The sequence below is a fragment of the Prunus mume genome, linkage group LG2 (assembly GCF_029339155.1).
Source record: "Prunus mume cultivar Tortuosa linkage group LG2, ASM2933915v1, whole genome shotgun sequence".
Taxonomy (NCBI): Eukaryota; Viridiplantae; Streptophyta; class Magnoliopsida; order Rosales; family Rosaceae; genus Prunus; species Prunus mume.
Genome location: NC_142699.1, coordinates 21565114 through 21581237, shown reverse-complemented (window position 1 = coordinate 21581237; position 16124 = coordinate 21565114). Strand labels below are relative to the sequence as shown.

Below are 16124 nucleotides of genomic sequence, written 5' to 3'. Positions count from 1 at the left end.
GATTTGTTAATCCCAACTCAGGTGTAGAAGAAGGTGGGCCTAATTGCTGAGAATATTGTTTAGGCTGTATTAAGACAAAGAACGAACGGCCGAAAAAGAGATAGAAAGAGGCCCAATTCGGTGCTTATTTTGCATGGAAGATATGAGTCAACGGCCCAGTTTAGTTCTCTCACTGGACCGCCAAATGTATCCCCCTTGGTGCTCTTTGAACGCCCAATTCTCAAGTTTGCATGCACGGCCAATTCTCTAGTTGAATATAGGACTTTGCTTGGCCATTACGTACAATAAACAATGTAGAAGATTTTCCTTGTTGACCAAGAAAGCTAAACTCATTGAAAGTGTTATTATTATTGTTATTATTATTTTTATGTGTTCTTCTTGTCTCTTTAGTCATTAAGAATCAGGGTTCGTCCTCAGATTTTAAGGGCTGTGTCCAAAATTTAAATTGGAGTATTCACATGATCTAATATGAAACTACTAATATCATAAATTAATTTTTAATAACTAAAATTCATCATCAATTAGCATGTAATAACAATCACAAATCAAATTTTTAATGTTTTCATTTGATAAAATTAAATATTAGTATGTTTGGTTTATAAAAAAAAAAAAAAAAGAATTAGGTCCCGCCGAAGCTGCCCTCCTCTTCATTCGAGATAGGGGTTTTCCTCTTCTCCACTGTTGGGGGAACTCCCATCTATCGATACAGGGTTACATATTCTTTTTATGGGAAAGCTTCTAGCTATCGAAAGCTTTTTCAAGCGAAAGAAGAGGACATTAATTTTGTTTTGTTTTAGTTTTGAGTGGAAGAAATTTTATTTTTTTATTTTCCAGGAGAAAGTGTATGTGTGAGACAGTGCAATCCAAGCCTAGACAGTGCAATCTGATTTTTTTCATTCAACCACAAAAATAAAAGAAACCTATGAATTTTGATATCACTGTGCAGCTTTGATAATGAGAAAAAAAGAAGATTAAAAAAAGACCTGAGTTGTTTAGATTTAGACAGAGAAAGTGAAGAGAGAGAAGGCGAGACTTTCTTAATTTATTTGGTACAGTTTTGTTTTACTTTTATTAATTATTAAAAGATGAAATTTTTTTGTTGGCATTCTAGTTTATTATCAAAATTGTACTACCATACATACACGTTTCACTGTTTTTATTTTCTGAAACTATTTTACAATTAAACTACTAGACATATTCTCAAATATTTTAAATGCAAATTTGTTTTCTGATTTTTATTTTCTGAAACGTTACTAGACGGTCCTTAGTTTTGACTTTGGGTGTCCAGAGAGGAGAGACACCTGAACTCCTCAAAATCAAATCATTCCTAATTTGCTTGATATCCACGCTGGCCCTGAGAATATAAGAAAGAAGGGCCAACCTGTGAGAGGAGGCCCAAACAATATCCATATGCAATTGAGTTCTAAAACCTGGACAGCTGCTTTCTCATTTCTTCTCCGCCGTAACTGCTACAGCAGCTCTTCTTATTCACTCTCAGCTCCTCTTCTTCTTCGTCCTCTTCGTCCTCTTCTTCTGTATAGAAGCAACCACGCCATGGTGCCCCACCCTAAAGACGACACTTATCTCGCCGCCGTAATTCCGAAGCGCATTAAGCTCTTCGAGGCCATCCAGGCCCAACAGCGCGCTCACCTCCAGTCCCTCCCCTCGGATCCCATCAAGTAAGCCCTAAACCCTAAACCCTAAACCCTAACTCAAAGTCTCTGTCTTTCTCTTTGTTTCTGTTTTTTGCTCAAGTATATGTATATATGTCTTGCATTTTGATTCATTTTTGGGGTTCTTTTAGGATAACATTGCCGGGCGGGCAGGAGAAGGAAGGAAAGAGGTGGATAACTTCGCCGTTTGACATTGCCAGGGAGATTTCGAAGAGTTTGGCTTCAAATGCTTTGATTTCTGAGGTCAATGGGGTTTTGTGGGACATGAACAGGCCTTTGGAGGGCGATTGCACGCTTAAGATCTTCAAATTTGAAGACGATGTAGGACGTGATACTTTCTGGCATTCTAGTGCTCACATTCTCGGACAGGTGCAGAGAGTTATTTAAATTGTGGTTTAGTGGATGATATTGGAGATTGATAATGTTTTTGAATTTTGATTACGGTGCAGGCTCTTGAGGTTGAGTATGGATGCAAGCTCTGCATCGGTCCGTGCACTACTAGAGGAGAGGTTCGATTGATCTATCTTTATCCTTGGCTATATTAACATGGTCGTTTACTTTGAGTTTTTGAGTAATTTGACTAGTTTATTATCATTATGTCTTTTCGTTTAATTGCACTACACTACAGCTCTTGCTTCATTATTTGTTATTATATCATTTTTTTTCAATTGGTTTTCTTTCTAGATTATGCTAATTCTGTTTCTTCTAAGACTGTAAATATGTGGATGAAAAGTAATCGAGTCTTGGAGATTATTGCTTTCTGTTACTGTTCTTTGTTAGTTTCTAGTACCCACATTTCAGTAAAAGTTCTTCTTTTTCAATTTCAGTACGCAATGCACCTTTCATGTTTCTGTACTTTTTTTTCCTCTTTGGTTGACCAATATGTTGGGTGGAATTCTATGTGCTTATGTGGTTGTTTTCATGTGTAATTTTATTACTTGGATATTGCAATCTTGTGATCTTAGTCTTGGTGATACATTTGTATAGATATCATTCCATGCTATCAGTTTCTGGATTACTCATTTGGTGGGTCCCTTATGAAATTCAATAACAGGGTTTCTATTATGATGCATTTTATGGTGATTTGGGCTTGAATGATGAACATTTCAAGGAAATTGTATCAGCAGCAGAGAAGGGTGTTAAGGTATTGGTTTTTTTCTCTTTGTAGAAAAGTTAATTTATACTTCTTGTATGGAGGAATTTCTTGCTCATCGACTGACTGTAAATTGATAAGGTGTTTCAACATTTTTCTCTTTCCTGTTGAGATTCCTTGACTGATTGCAGATTCATAAGATGTTCAATATATTGCTCTTTCTTGTTGTAGTTCCTTGACTGGTTGTATCTTTATCCCCAGGACAAACAGCCTTTTGAGCGTATTGAAGTATCAAGGGAACAGGCACTTGAGATTTTTTCTGATAATAAATTCAAGGTAAGTGAAGCTGTTGATTTTGTGTCTTACAGATAAATATGATTTTTATCTGCTTTTCTTGTACGCCTTCCATACTCAAAATCAATTTCAGATATGTTTTTGTTTTCACCAACTGTAATCAGGTTGAAATCATCAATGATCTTCCGGCAGACAAAACTATCACTGTGTATAGATGTGGCCCGTTGGTTGACTTGTGTCGTGGGCCCCATATACCAAATACATCCTTTGTCAAAGCTTTTGCATGTTTGAAGGTATGTGTTTGCACGAAATTTTAGTGATGCAGGTTGTATTTGCATCTTGTTTGCATGTGTTGTGTTGTGTGTATATTTAACCTATGAATATGTAATTTCAGGCGTCTTCAGCGTACTGGAGGGGAAATAAAGATCGTGAAAGTTTACAGAGAGTTTATGGAATATCATATCCGGATAAGAAAAGTTTGCAGGTGTGATATTTTATTTTGACCTTTTATATGGTTTTGGTTTTTCTTATCTGCTTTCTTACCTGTATCAGCCACTTCGGTTAAATTTCTGTCTTGTTAAAATTGGAAGTTCCTTGTATGCATAGATGCACCAGTTCCTCAAATTGTATACAGAAAAAGAAGTATGGATAATTAATCTCAATCCTAACTCAGAATATAATTTCAGCATAGGATTGGATATAGCTTAGAGAATGCAGTTCAATGAAAGGAAAAAGGTTTTAGATGTGTGAAGGCAAAAGGATGTTGCCTTCTAGTTAACCAAACATCCCTGCATAGTAGAAACTGAAATATTTTGTTGCTATCTTTTAAACTTGAGTCTGGTGGCTCTAGTCCCTCATATGGAAATTCAATTATCAAAGTCAAAATAGGTGGCAGGTTTGATGATATTTATTGAAATTGAGAAGTTGTTAGGTTGTGAATTGTGATATGTTTTTTATTTTTTATTTATTTTTTATACAAGTGATATTCTACTTTAATCTAATCTAAACTACGGGTAGGGGGATTCGAACTTGGGTGCAGAGTGGGGAGCACATCCGCTCTAGCCAACTTGACTAAGCCCATGGTTGAGGTTGTGAGTGGTGATTGAAAAGGAGTGAAAGCTGCTGGACATTGGTCTTGAATTATTTCATTTTCTTACCAACATCTACTTTTTCTGCAGCTATATATCCAGAAGCTTGAAGAAGCAAAAAAATATGACCATAGACTGTTGGGTACAAAGCAGGAGCTCTTTTTCTGTCACCCACTTAGGTATGTTTTGAGCTAATATTTCTTCATTGTATAAGTGATCAAGATTCCCCATGATTTTCATTTGATTATCTCTTCTTGTCAAGTTCAGCCCAGGAAGTTGGTTCTTCCTCCCTAATGGTGCTCGTATATATAAGAAACTAATGACATTTATACAAAATCAATACATAGAGAGAGGCTATCACGAGGTTGGCAGTTAATCTTCAGTTTTTATAACATCCTATTAATCTTAAATCATTTGCGCCTAAATTACTTTTCCTTGGTAGGTTATATCACCAAACGTGTACAATATGCAACTTTGGGAAACATCTGGTCATGCTGCAAATTACAAAGAGAATATGTTTGTTTTCGAGGTGAGTTTTGACATTATGCCATTGTGATTATTTATATTGAAACACCTTTATGCTTAAACTAGTAAACGAACTGTCAAAGCCAAATTAATAGCAGAAATAAAAATAAGATCAATACACAGATTTGAAAATGTACATTTTATTTATTTACTATTTGTATTTTTGTGTGTATGGATGGATACCAAATATTGGCTACATACATATTAATCTCTTAACAGCTAATCTGGTGCCAACAAAACTTGTCTGATTATTTTCTTGGGAACTTTGTATAGCTGTGGTCATGAAGGGGTCTCTTGCTTGGCTAATAAACAATATGGAAATAATAGTATGGAACTCAATGTAGATGATTAAGATTTTCATTGAGTAGTATTCATGTAAATGAACATGACTATCTTTAAACATGAGACTACTACAGGGTTGTTCAACAAGACGATGCTTAACTTACTGGATATTGCATTTTTGCCTTGCAGATTGAGAAACAGGAATTTGGATTGAAGCCAATGAATTGCCCCGGCCATTGTTTAATGTTTCAACATAGGGTTCGCTCTTATAGAGGTATGCTTTTTAATAAAAATTTCTTGACCTTTTATTCACTTGAATTGCTTAATAGGAAATTCACTGTATAAAGTAGTATTAACACACTTTCCTTGGCCTGACATTTTAGCACTGTACTTTGTCTAACATTTTTGGACCAATACTTTGTCTGACATATTATTTATTTTATTCTAAGCACTTGTGTTTACTTTGTCTGAACTTCGTTCATTTGTGTTTTTTCTTTCAAACCTTGATCACAAAGAACTTCCACTTAGACTGGCTGATTTTGGTGTTTTGCATCGGAATGAGGCCAGTGGTGCACTGACTGGATTAACACGTGTACGGAGATTCCAGCAGGTATACTTTCAATGCCTTTATTTTAGCTTAAACCTAGCTGTTAATTTTCTGACAAGTTTTCGTCCAAACTATGCTACAGGATGATGCTCATATCTTTTGCAGGGAGTCCCAAGTGAGTTGAACTTAATTAAATTGCAGATATTTTTGTTTTTCTTTTTTCTTGGCTTTGTTTTGTTTGTAAGACATAGTGCTTCTATGTCAGGTAAAAGATGAAGTCAAGGGTGTCTTAGAATTCATCCAGTATACCTATGATATATTTGGCTTCACTTTTGATCTGAAGTTATCAACAGTAAGCTTCTTGATCCTTATGCTTAAAGCATGAACCTTTTGACTTTATTGCCTAAGGATGTGGAATTCAAATTTGATGTGTTGTACAACATTTGTATTGGTGTTTGTGTTGTAGAGGCCAGAAAAATACCTTGGAGACGTGGCAACATGGGAGAAAGCTGAGGCTGCTCTGACAGAAGCACTAAATGAGTCCGGCAAGCCCTGGCAGGTACAACGTTTTTACCTTATGCTTAGCTCAGTCCAAACCAGGTTCAAAACTTGATGAAGCTTAGTAGCCGTGTTTTTAAAATGGTTTAGCTTATTGACCTGAATGGATAGTATTGGACCCGCTAGCCATTTTCTACACCACCCATTCACCATGGACATGAACTAGAATGGGAAATTTTTGTGATTGGTGGATTCTTGTTGTGGTCCATTATCTGTTTTGTGTTTTGTTAAGCAGCACTTTAGGTGCCCCTGACTTTCTTGTTTGTGTCTGGATACTTACTCTGTTAGTTGCCTATACAGTTAAATGAAGGGGATGGTGCATTTTATGGACCAAAGATAGACATCAGTGTATCTGATGCGTTGAACAGAAAATTTCAGTGTGCAACATTACAGGTATCTGATGATCACTTTGTTTCAGTTGCACCTCTTGCTATTTTGTTGTGTTTTGTTTCCGTTTAACACGGTCATTTGAAAAATACTGTTGTTGCAGCTTGATTTTCAGCTTCCTGCTCGCTTTGAGCTGTATTACTCAGCAGAGGGTGAAGAAGGAAAGAGGGAGACACCGGTTATGATACACAGAGCTATTTTAGGTTCTGTTGAGCGTATGTTTGCTATACTGTTGGAGCACTACAAAGGAAAATGGCCCTTCTGGCTTAGTCCACGTCAGGCAATTGTTTGCCCTGTCTCAGACAAATCCCAACCTTATGCTCTGGAGGTAGGTTGATATTATGCTTTCCTTGTTTTTTATTGGCTGCTCACTTTAAGGTTCTAGGAACATTTGTTGTTCCCCTTCAGGAAGTTTGCACTGGATCAATATAAACAAAATGCTCGAGTGAGATGTACTAAGGGTTACAGTATTATTTAATCTTAAGTCATGGATAAAGCTATTGTTGCAATTTTGTAGGTTCGGAATCGGATCCATCAGGCTGGTTATTATGTTGATGTTGACACAAGTGATAGAACCATCCAGAAAAAGGTAAGAGTTCATAACTTTGTCCTTTGTTGATACTTTCCATTTTTAAGGTTTCATTTTATTTTATTTTCTGGTTTATTGGAGGTCCATTGAGCTATTATGGGTTTCATAACGGGAGCTGGCTCTCTCTCATTATTGGGTTCTGGGTTTTTTTTTTTTGGGGGTTCAATGGCAATAAAATTTACTGTTTGATACACTTCATGAATTTTGTTTTCCAGTGACGAACAGTCAGTCACAATTGTTTTCTTTAAGAATCTAGCACCGCTAGTGTCAATTTCTTTGACATGAACTGAAGTATTTAATTGTTCAACCGAGGCTTGTGTCCCAAAGGTTGGTTTCTGTATACTGAATTGTTTTGTCCCTGCAGGTACGAGAAGCCCAGATGGCACAGTACAACTACATTTTAGTTGTTGGTGAAGAGGAAGTCAAAACTGGACAGGTTCTATTCAATTCTAATTCTCTTATTTATTTATGTTGTATTTCCCCCTAGTTGCAGTTGTCCAGCCACAGAAATTATGTGATGCCGTTCAACTTTCGTATATAATTTATGCATCAAGTGGTCCGCTTTGGTTTTTTGCGAAATAGCCTTTTACAAGGCACCGTGACAACAAGAATTGTGACAAGTCAACGTAAAAGAAGAAGAAAGGATTACGTTGAAACCATCCATCAAACAACAAGAGTCACCGCACTGTCTAAGAGCGATCCTCTCGTGTTAGTTATGATGAATTATGCTTTTCCACTGAGAAGTTAATCTTTGATCCGTATTGTTCCAGGTGAGCTTACGGGTTAGAGACAAGGGAGATGTTACCGTAATGAGCATGGAAAATCTACTTCAACATTTCAAGGCCGAAGTTGAAGCTTTCCATTAGGATTTTGCTCTTTGAAAAATGCTCAAAGCAATCTTGGACTTCTACCCAGATGGACAAAACATATTTGTGATCCCAACTGGAAATTACCTGTTAATTCCTGCCACCACGTCATGTACTTTTGGTTTACTGTTTGTTTTGTTTTGGGATTCAATGTAGGTTAAGAACTCTGTTGTTAAATCATCAAGATAGAAGGATTTTTTCAGATTGACAAAAAATTGGCGTGTCTCTAGTGTTGTTTGCTTTAGCTTTTGTACGATGCACCGAACCTTGACATGGAAAACTTCTGACTGTCGTACTTGAATTAGGCGCTGAGCTTTTCTGCAATTGACATGCGATTCATTTTATTTGAAAGAAAGAAAAGCTGTGTACGAGTATAACGTGTATGGTACTGATTTCAATTTCAATTTATGGAATGAGATTGAATTGGTGCTTTCTAGGCACTTGCTGTCTGCACCGCACGTTTTCCTACACCACGCTTCTACACAAGTGACAAACGCACTAACTAAGCTCTGTCTAGAGCTTTTTGGTTTTTCTGACCCAAAAAAAAGGCTCTAATTTAAAATTTTATTTTTACCATCAAGGGTCGTATTATACACATAATTCGATTATTTTTTCCATGATGAAATGTATGAAGTGTAGGGCCAGGCATTTGATGTGCTTTCAAGTGGTATTGAATTTAAACCCTTATGGTACCCGTATGCGTCGAGTTTCCCCTACCTAACTTTGACAAAATAATAATAGGGTTCCTTATATAAAAAAATAAAATGTGATGCATAAGTTTTAGTACCTCTCCTCAACATGACAGGGTTCGGTTAACTTCTTTTACAACCCAAATAATTTCCAAGAAACCACGGCCTCTGGACTCTATATATCATCTCCTCAGGCGCTCTTTAAAAGATTACAATATGGAGTGCGAATTCAGGGATTTAATACTAATGAATGCATTTGTTGTTTTACCATTCTTTACTCAAATTAAAGAAAAAAAAGATAAAAAATTATATCAGCTATATTGTCCAAAAGAATTTTTTAAGTTTCTTTTTTCCCACAATTATCTATCTATCATAAATATATTTCCTCTTGCAGTTATCCTATTTTCAGCAAGCCTTTGACTCGTCATTTCCAACGAAGGAAACATGTGCATTCATAAGAGCAACAACACATTACAGTGTAATACGAGAGAGAGAGAGAGAGAGAGAGAGAGAGAGAGAGAGAGAGAGAGAGAGAGAGAGATTGCTAGCAATGTTAGAAACCAATCCTCGATCCTTCTACAATATATAATTAAGCTAAGGACAAAATAAATAACACTATTAATTAATTGCTTAATCAATTATTAGTAATATTAGTTCTGATCTTAGCTAGTGGTGATGGAAATGGTGTTGTTGACGAGCATAAGCAGACATAGAAGTGCTAGTCTCACCCACGTTGTTTTGATGATCTGATGCCCTATTATTATTATTATTATACTCTTCATTATGATCATCAGTCTCCCCCTTGGCCACCAACTTCTGCTCCGTGATTGCCATGAAATCGAGCGGTCCATGGGATAACATAAACTGGGACCCTTGATGATCATGTTCTTGCGGCTGCTGCAGCTGATCATGATTTGATGGTGCAGAGGGCACGACTGAAGGAAGCTTTGAGAGGAGGGCTTCAAGGCTGCTCATGGAGGGTGTTATGTTTTTCAATGGAACTGCTTGGTTGTTGAGATATTGGTGGTGGTGATCATACATGAATTCATGAGTTGGAGTGCCTGCTTGGAAATGCCATGCATGATGATGATCTGGGGTGGGACCATATGCATAGCCATGATGATGATGATGATTATCAACCTTGTAGGGGAAGGGTGGAGATGATGGGTGTGGCAGAAGCACCCCTGGGATGCTTTCAATGTAGCTGAACTTCTTTCTTAGCAGAACTACATAGCTCAAATCTTCAACCACCTTCAGGATTTATAAACATTATTGATCAATGGCATACATACATGTTGAACTAGTTTCTAGAGAGAGAGAGAGAGAGAGAGTATCTCTCACCTTGTGAGTAGCTCCTAACTGAACAACACCTTCTCTAACTGCTATAAGGGCTATGGTCTGCAACATATTTGAATCAAATTAATAAATAAATAAAAACAAATCTATGTGAAATTTTGGACTTTTTGAGGTGGATTTTGATGCTATATACCTTTATGCCAGACTGGAACTGGGCTTCCCATGTCCTAGGGTGCTGAAGGAAAGGAAAAAAAAGAAGAAAAAACCTAAGAAAACAGACAGATCGATGTTTTGCAAAGAAAAACTAGGGTATAAATATAAAGTAGTGCCTGCAGTTAGTATATGTAGCATGAAATCACGAAGTTAATTATATATATAAGCATTGATCAGGAGCAATCATACCGAGTCAGCTGAGTTGTGCCAGGCAGATAAGAAGTTGATTTCTTGATCATTTGGTTCTTTGTGTATCCACTTATGACTATGATCTGCAGCCACTTTCCCTATCAACCTGCCCAACCCCCAACACAACATTAATAAATAAATATTTCTCAACTAATTGCTTTGCTTCCTGTGTGTTCTTTCTTAGAGCTCAGTGAGTACTATATCCACACACACACAAACAAAAAATCAAAGTCAGCAATTTGGTAATTAATTTCTTGATATCGTCATCATTGCTATATAGCTTTTACCCTTCTCCGTAGTTGTAGATTTCATGGGACATCTTGAAGAAAAGCTCTGGTTGCAGGCCATTGTATTGTTGAAATTCACAGTTGCCATACATTGATGACGAAGGGCCTGCAGGACAATCAGAACTGGAGTTGACCTCATGAGCTGTTGAGGAGGCACCAAAGTTGCAGAAACCATCTTCCCAAACCAATATCCTGCCATGTGCATATATAGTATATACATACATATATATAATAAGCCAGAACATCATTTGCAGAAATCCATTTTACTATGAAACTAGAACATCATTATATACCAGTTCCTTCTGTTCCCTCTTGATCTGTCATAAGCTCCATGACCTTCCCATCTGTTACAAAACCAAAATTGTTAATGAAAATTATAATATACACTAAGCTTTTTGTGAACCTGTACTTTATACTTTGAAGAAAAACAAGTAAAGAATCTTTTTATTTTTATTTTTATAATTTTTAAAATTTGGCAAAGTTGTTGTTTTCTTTTTATTTCCTTACTTGGGTGGTGGGTAGTTTCTAGGCAGGATCCTCCAGAAGACGGCGTAAATCCACTGAGAGTTTTCATGAATGCACAAGCTTCTCAGGGTGTGTTGAAGCAGATGAGTCACAGCTAAGGGGTTCAGATGTTCTTCCATCTCTTGGGAGTATCTCTCAATGTTTTCTCTACCTTTTTTTGTTTTCAATTTCTCCTCTTCCAATCTTCACCTATCGTCCTTTATATAATAAGCCTACCAACATGTTCATCTCTCATTTATACCCCCCCCCCCCTCTCTCTCTCTCTCTCTCTCTCAGAGTGTGGAAGACTACTGGAAGTAAAATAAAATTTTCTTCAACTTTTTTTTTACCGAAGTGTTTCCTGAGGCCCCACCTTGTCTTTCTTTCAACCCTTCATTCAAAACTACTATTAAAATTTTATTTTATTTTCTTGGTTAAGTCCTACCTCATGATCCCAATTATGTTATTATATCAGAGAAACGACCAAACCTTAGTTTTCTCAGACTAAATGATGGCAAGTATTGAGTAGCTAGCTCCCCTTCTTTCTCTCCAATCCCCAATGGTATTATTATCATTCTGACTTTCTGACGCACTTACCATTTGGTGTTCCCACTCTCATTTCAGTCCCATGAAAAACTTTCTTACCCTCGACCTTCAACACTGCACCGCCATCAAGCTTAGTTATTGAAGCATGTTATAAAATTAACCAAAGATTGTTTGATGACCAACGAAATATACATAAACAAATAAAGGGTTCTTCCAATTTCTGATTTTCCTGTGGTGTTGAGGAAGGCACTGTATTTGTGTACGTATTTTTCTGCTGGTGTACGATAGATAGATATCTTGTTCAGTAAAAAACAATGGGTGCTAGCTATCATTTAGGTTCGAGAAACATTAGCCCATAATACGTACAGAGTTGCAGTTCGTATAGTAGTACTTGATATTGATGCCCTACTCCTGCCACTTCATAATAATGGCACTTTCCCAATTACAAAGAGGGTCAGCCAGCCATTATTAAGCATTTGCAGATAATAATGTGGAAAAAAGCTGCTTTCTTTCTGGTTGCTGCCATAGAGTTTAAAGAGTGCTTCTCTTAGTCTTTTAGCCCTCACTGAGATAAAGCCATGTTACATATATAAAATGCTGATCGACTATATTGCATTCATTAATTATAAGTTATAACCATGCATCGATTTCAATCTCTATATTTCTCTCTCTCTCTCTCTCTCTCTCTCTCTCTTCTGTGAACAACATGATGACCAAGAGGAGCTATCAGTGATTTCATTTCCTCACCCTCTCTCCCTGACACCAAGGAAAATATTGACAGAAAATTATACTGTCCCTTTGACCGTCCTTTTCTTTTTTACAAGAAAGAAACCGTCGTCTCATTATAACACCGTGTAGTAAATGTATGCATCAGTGTAATTTACAGGATATATAGCCAAACATTTGTCACCTTCATTGCTAGCCTTGATAGTGACACACATTGCTATCTCCATAATTTTCCCTTTGGATTCTTGTTACCAAGGCCAACCCCATCCATGTCTCTACTCAATGAGAGAGAGAGAGAGAGAGAGAGAGAGAGAGAGAGAGTGGGGTGTTATAATTCATAAATGGGTTCTGTTATATTGTAGTTTTTGGGATCTTATAATGCATGAATTCACGATCCCTTTGGCAGAGTAAAATATTAATATTGGGAGACAAAGTCTGATGGTGGTGATGTAAGCAAAAGGAGTGTGTTTTGGGGCAACTATTGAATGAGCTTTGGATTTTATTGGTGCTGGTGATGGTTCTGGTCTACACTTTATATTGTTGTTTTGTTGATTTTTGAAAAAGCACTTCCAAAAATTGATATTGGAGAAGTTGGTATGGAAGCAAAGAATGGCTCAAGATAGATACCAGTGGTCAAAGATTATTGGTGTTGAAATTTGGCCCATCCCTTTCTCCCCATTAACAAGTGGAATCTGTGCTCTTCCCATCCCCCATCCCTTTTTGAATCCCATTTGATATATTTAAATCTCTCAATGTAATGCAAAATATTAATTAACAAATGGGGTTGCTTTGTGAAAATGTATAGTGATAATCAGACAATATGAGACAGTATCTACTAATGCTCACTCTAAGGCAGGCATATGATCTTCTTCTTCTCTCTCACCACACAACTTTAGCATATGATATAAATATAGGAGCAGAGAATGGCAGGGGATCAATGTAATTTGATATTGTTTTGGAATGTTTGATATTGTATTATAATTCAGATGATGGGCTGTTGCGTTGGGTGGATTGCCTCTTTTGTCTTCAAGAAGCAGAAACACTAAATGCTCCTCAGTTATTTGGTTTTGTTAGAAAGGGTTGGTTATTAGCTTCTCTAGCTCTACTGTGAATTTGTGATGAATGTCCAAAAATCTAAATTTCAGTGTTTCTTGGAGTGATGAAATCTCTTATCCACTTAACAAGATGATTTGTTCTCACACTCATATAAAAATGGCATCCACATTTCCCAACATGCATGTGTCACAACAATACGGTGAGTTTAATTCTTTTTCTAGCAAGGCTTTGGTCCATGTTTTTCAAAGTGAGAGGTGCCTTTTGTTTTCTGCACAATTAATAATTTCTAATACAAAGCGATATCAGGAGGAGGAACCGAACCTAAGATGAAGGAAACTATACATGATTAGGGTGTGCCATAATATCCAGAGGGCAAAAAACTCAAATAAGTCCAGAGTGGAGGGGTTTTTAGGCTGTGACAGAAGTTGATCAAATGCATGAATATACTGGGAATTCTTTACCCTAACATAGAAAACTCCAAGGCAATCACGTGAAGGCATTGCCAGTGACAATTTTGGGCTATAAAAAAAGCTGTGTGTACAAGTCCATAACGAAAAGGAAAAGGGAAGAGATTAAAGAAAGATATCCCTTTTCTGGGTAGGTTTTGCAACCTTTTCATTGCTGTAAAATTGAGCCTGTCTTTCAAAGACAAAATATTCTTGGCTCCCACACACACACCACACCCAACTTTTACATGTCATCAGTGTTGCAAAAACCCATCCCATATATGGTATCAAAAAGTGGTCGTAAGCTCAAACCTGCAATCAAAAGATGGAAGATGCTCTTTCATTCTGGACCGTCCATCACAAGGGAAGGGACCAAATAATCAAACGTGTAGAGACAGTAGAATATACATCAGATATTGCATTAGGCATGTGCCTCTGCTCTGTTAAGAAGGTAAAATTTCTGGTGGAAAAAAAAGAAATATAATGGTGCAAGTTCTTGTTCTTGTATGTCTTCACAAAGGCGAATATAATTAGTTCTTTGAGGGGGGAAAAAAATAGGAAAATGAAAACATTCAAACATGATCATTGGTGCTGCTGTGAAAGTCAGAGAAAGATACCCAATGTTTGCTTTTGTACTTGAAAGAATGGAAAATGATTTTTCATCACACTCTCTTTGAAGTCTGAAGCTTGGTCAATCTAGTGGACGATCCATATGAGGATCCACCTACCGTTATTGTGAGATACAGATGCTCTACACATAATATATAATTCAATCTTTGAGGGGACTTGTAAAGATTTTTTCTCCAACGCTCGTTCATAATCATCACCATCCCTTTCACTATCAGCATGCATCAGCATCAAAATTAAAGTGCCACTGGACAACCAAGACACAACTAATATAATATTATATTATATATATATATATACTGGTCCATTTATAAGCTGTAAGCAATGTGACATCGTGATGTCTTTAAGGAAAAAAAATTCTTCTAAGGGGAATAGCTTATTTCTAGCCAATAACATATAATGACACGTTGAAAAGTTATCTTACTTGTCAGTGTGTGTTATTGGTTCGAAATAACGAAAAGTATTATCCCTATTATATGAGAGTTTTTCTCGTCCTTGAGGGGCCTAATTGATTAATTTCATTATTCACTTTGCAAAACATGTCATCTCATATGCATTAATTAATTGATTAATAGGAAACTTTTGTCAATATTACCCGCTTAAGTTGACATTATAAATATAGGCTTTGGTTGATGGAAACATGCATGCACAGAATCTTGTGTACTTTTAGGAGAAGGAATTAGGGGGACAATTAGATTATGCTAATCATTGGATATGATCAATTAATGATAAATTAGTTATGTTGTTATACATATATAGACAAAGTGTTAACAAGGGTTAAGTGAGATACATGCATGGATCGCCATGATTGCACTCATTTGAGTGGGGTTTGAAGGGATGATGCTAGCTTCTTTGGCTAACAGAAGGATGAAAGGGACTAACAATCATAGAGAGATAGAATTGGCATCTAAAGCTCTGCAGTTGAGGACACCATGACTAAGATATGTGGGACATACATGGAGAGATAGGGACTTGATCAAATCACACAGAAGCTGCCTCCTCATCCCTTTTCTTCTCAATCACCAAAACCCTCTCTTTTTCTCCCTCATTTGTGCCCACATGGAGACTTATCAAATCAAACACAATTAACCTTCCAATGCATTCTCATGGTAATTAATTCATCTAACAAATCAAAGACAGGTTGAGATTTTATACACCAAGTGATTACATGTAAAAAAGAAAAAAAAAGTCTGCTCTGCTACAGCTACCATGCATATCTTGATTAATATTGCTATAGTATTTTTGACTTATTGAAGCTCTCTTTACAGTTGGCATGACACACATAAAAACATGGCCATAGTGAAGTGAGATGCTCGTTGTTCTCTACTTTGAAAAAGAAGCAGAACATAAAGATATAATTTTTTTGGCCTACATTATGCAGTAACAACCGAAGCATGGATTTTTCTTTAGGTGTTCAAATTGGACTAAATTCTTGTTTTTCCTATCAAAGTACTATTGACCACTTTTTTTTTATTGTCAATCTTTACAGAATAAACATAAACACGAGACATGTTTACCTGCATCATTTGCAAACAAGTTTACCAAATGAACAAAGAAACATGATGCATGTAACTCAAGAAAGAGAAAAAAAAAGAAAACATGATACATGTTTTTAAAAAAATGGTTGCATGTTGAGTTTGTTT

At 36.6% G+C, this 16124-nt stretch overlaps 2 protein-coding genes across 2 annotated transcripts; one reads left to right on the top strand and one right to left on the bottom strand.

The window, feature by feature from the left end:
- The first annotated feature begins 1329 nt into the window (after window positions 1–1329).
- On the top strand, window positions 1330–8262 carry LOC103321723 (threonine--tRNA ligase, mitochondrial 1). Its single transcript, XM_008223549.2, has 20 exons — window positions 1330–1679; window positions 1805–2042; window positions 2123–2182; window positions 2728–2817; window positions 3028–3102; window positions 3225–3353; window positions 3455–3544; window positions 4239–4327; window positions 4416–4512; window positions 4591–4677; window positions 5145–5229; window positions 5471–5565; window positions 5645–5677; window positions 5768–5854; window positions 5969–6061; window positions 6361–6453; window positions 6551–6775; window positions 6965–7036; window positions 7401–7472; window positions 7807–8262. The coding sequence occupies exons 1-20, from the start codon at window positions 1411–1413 to the stop codon at window positions 7900–7902; spliced, it is 2175 nt and encodes a 724-aa protein (XP_008221771.2). The 5' UTR covers window positions 1330–1410; the 3' UTR covers window positions 7903–8262.
- An 882-nt stretch (window positions 8263–9144) lies between these two features.
- LOC103321722 (Serine/threonine-protein kinase WNK (With No Lysine)-like protein) lies at window positions 9145–12140 on the bottom strand. The gene is made up of 7 exons (XM_008223548.2): window positions 11084–12140; window positions 10870–10920; window positions 10577–10768; window positions 10290–10395; window positions 10081–10122; window positions 9933–9989; window positions 9145–9842 (listed from the first exon to the last, which is right to left on the bottom strand). Exons 1-7 carry the CDS (start codon window positions 11218–11220, stop codon window positions 9258–9260), a joined length of 1170 nt encoding a protein of 389 aa, XP_008221770.2. The 5' UTR covers window positions 11221–12140; the 3' UTR covers window positions 9145–9257.
- Between the last annotated feature and the right edge of the window lie 3984 nt (window positions 12141–16124).

What these genes read in the sequence shown, in the direction of transcription:
- LOC103321723 (XM_008223549.2), top strand. Translation starts at nt 1,411, where the DNA reads ATGCAATTGAGTTCTAAAACCTGGACAGCTGCTTTCTCATTTCTTCTC. An exon ending in ATAGAACCATCCAGAAAAAG is followed by an intron (nt 7,037 to 7,400) that starts GTAAGAGTTCAT and finishes TTGTCCCTGCAG; the next exon opens with GTACGAGAAGCCCAGATGGC. An exon ending in AGGAAGTCAAAACTGGACAG is followed by an intron (nt 7,473 to 7,806) that starts GTTCTATTCAAT and finishes GTATTGTTCCAG; the next exon opens with GTGAGCTTACGGGTTAGAGA.
- LOC103321722 (XM_008223548.2), bottom strand. Translation starts at nt 11,220, where the DNA reads ATGGAAGAACATCTGAACCCCTTAGCTGTGACTCATCTGCTTCAACAC. An exon ending in AGAAACTACCCACCACCCAA is followed by an intron (nt 10,921 to 11,083) that starts GTAAGGAAATAA and finishes GTTTTGTAACAG; the next exon opens with ATGGGAAGGTCATGGAGCTT. An exon ending in GGCACAACTCAGCTGACTCG is followed by an intron (nt 10,123 to 10,289) that starts GTATGATTGCTC and finishes CCTTTCCTTCAG; the next exon opens with CACCCTAGGACATGGGAAGC.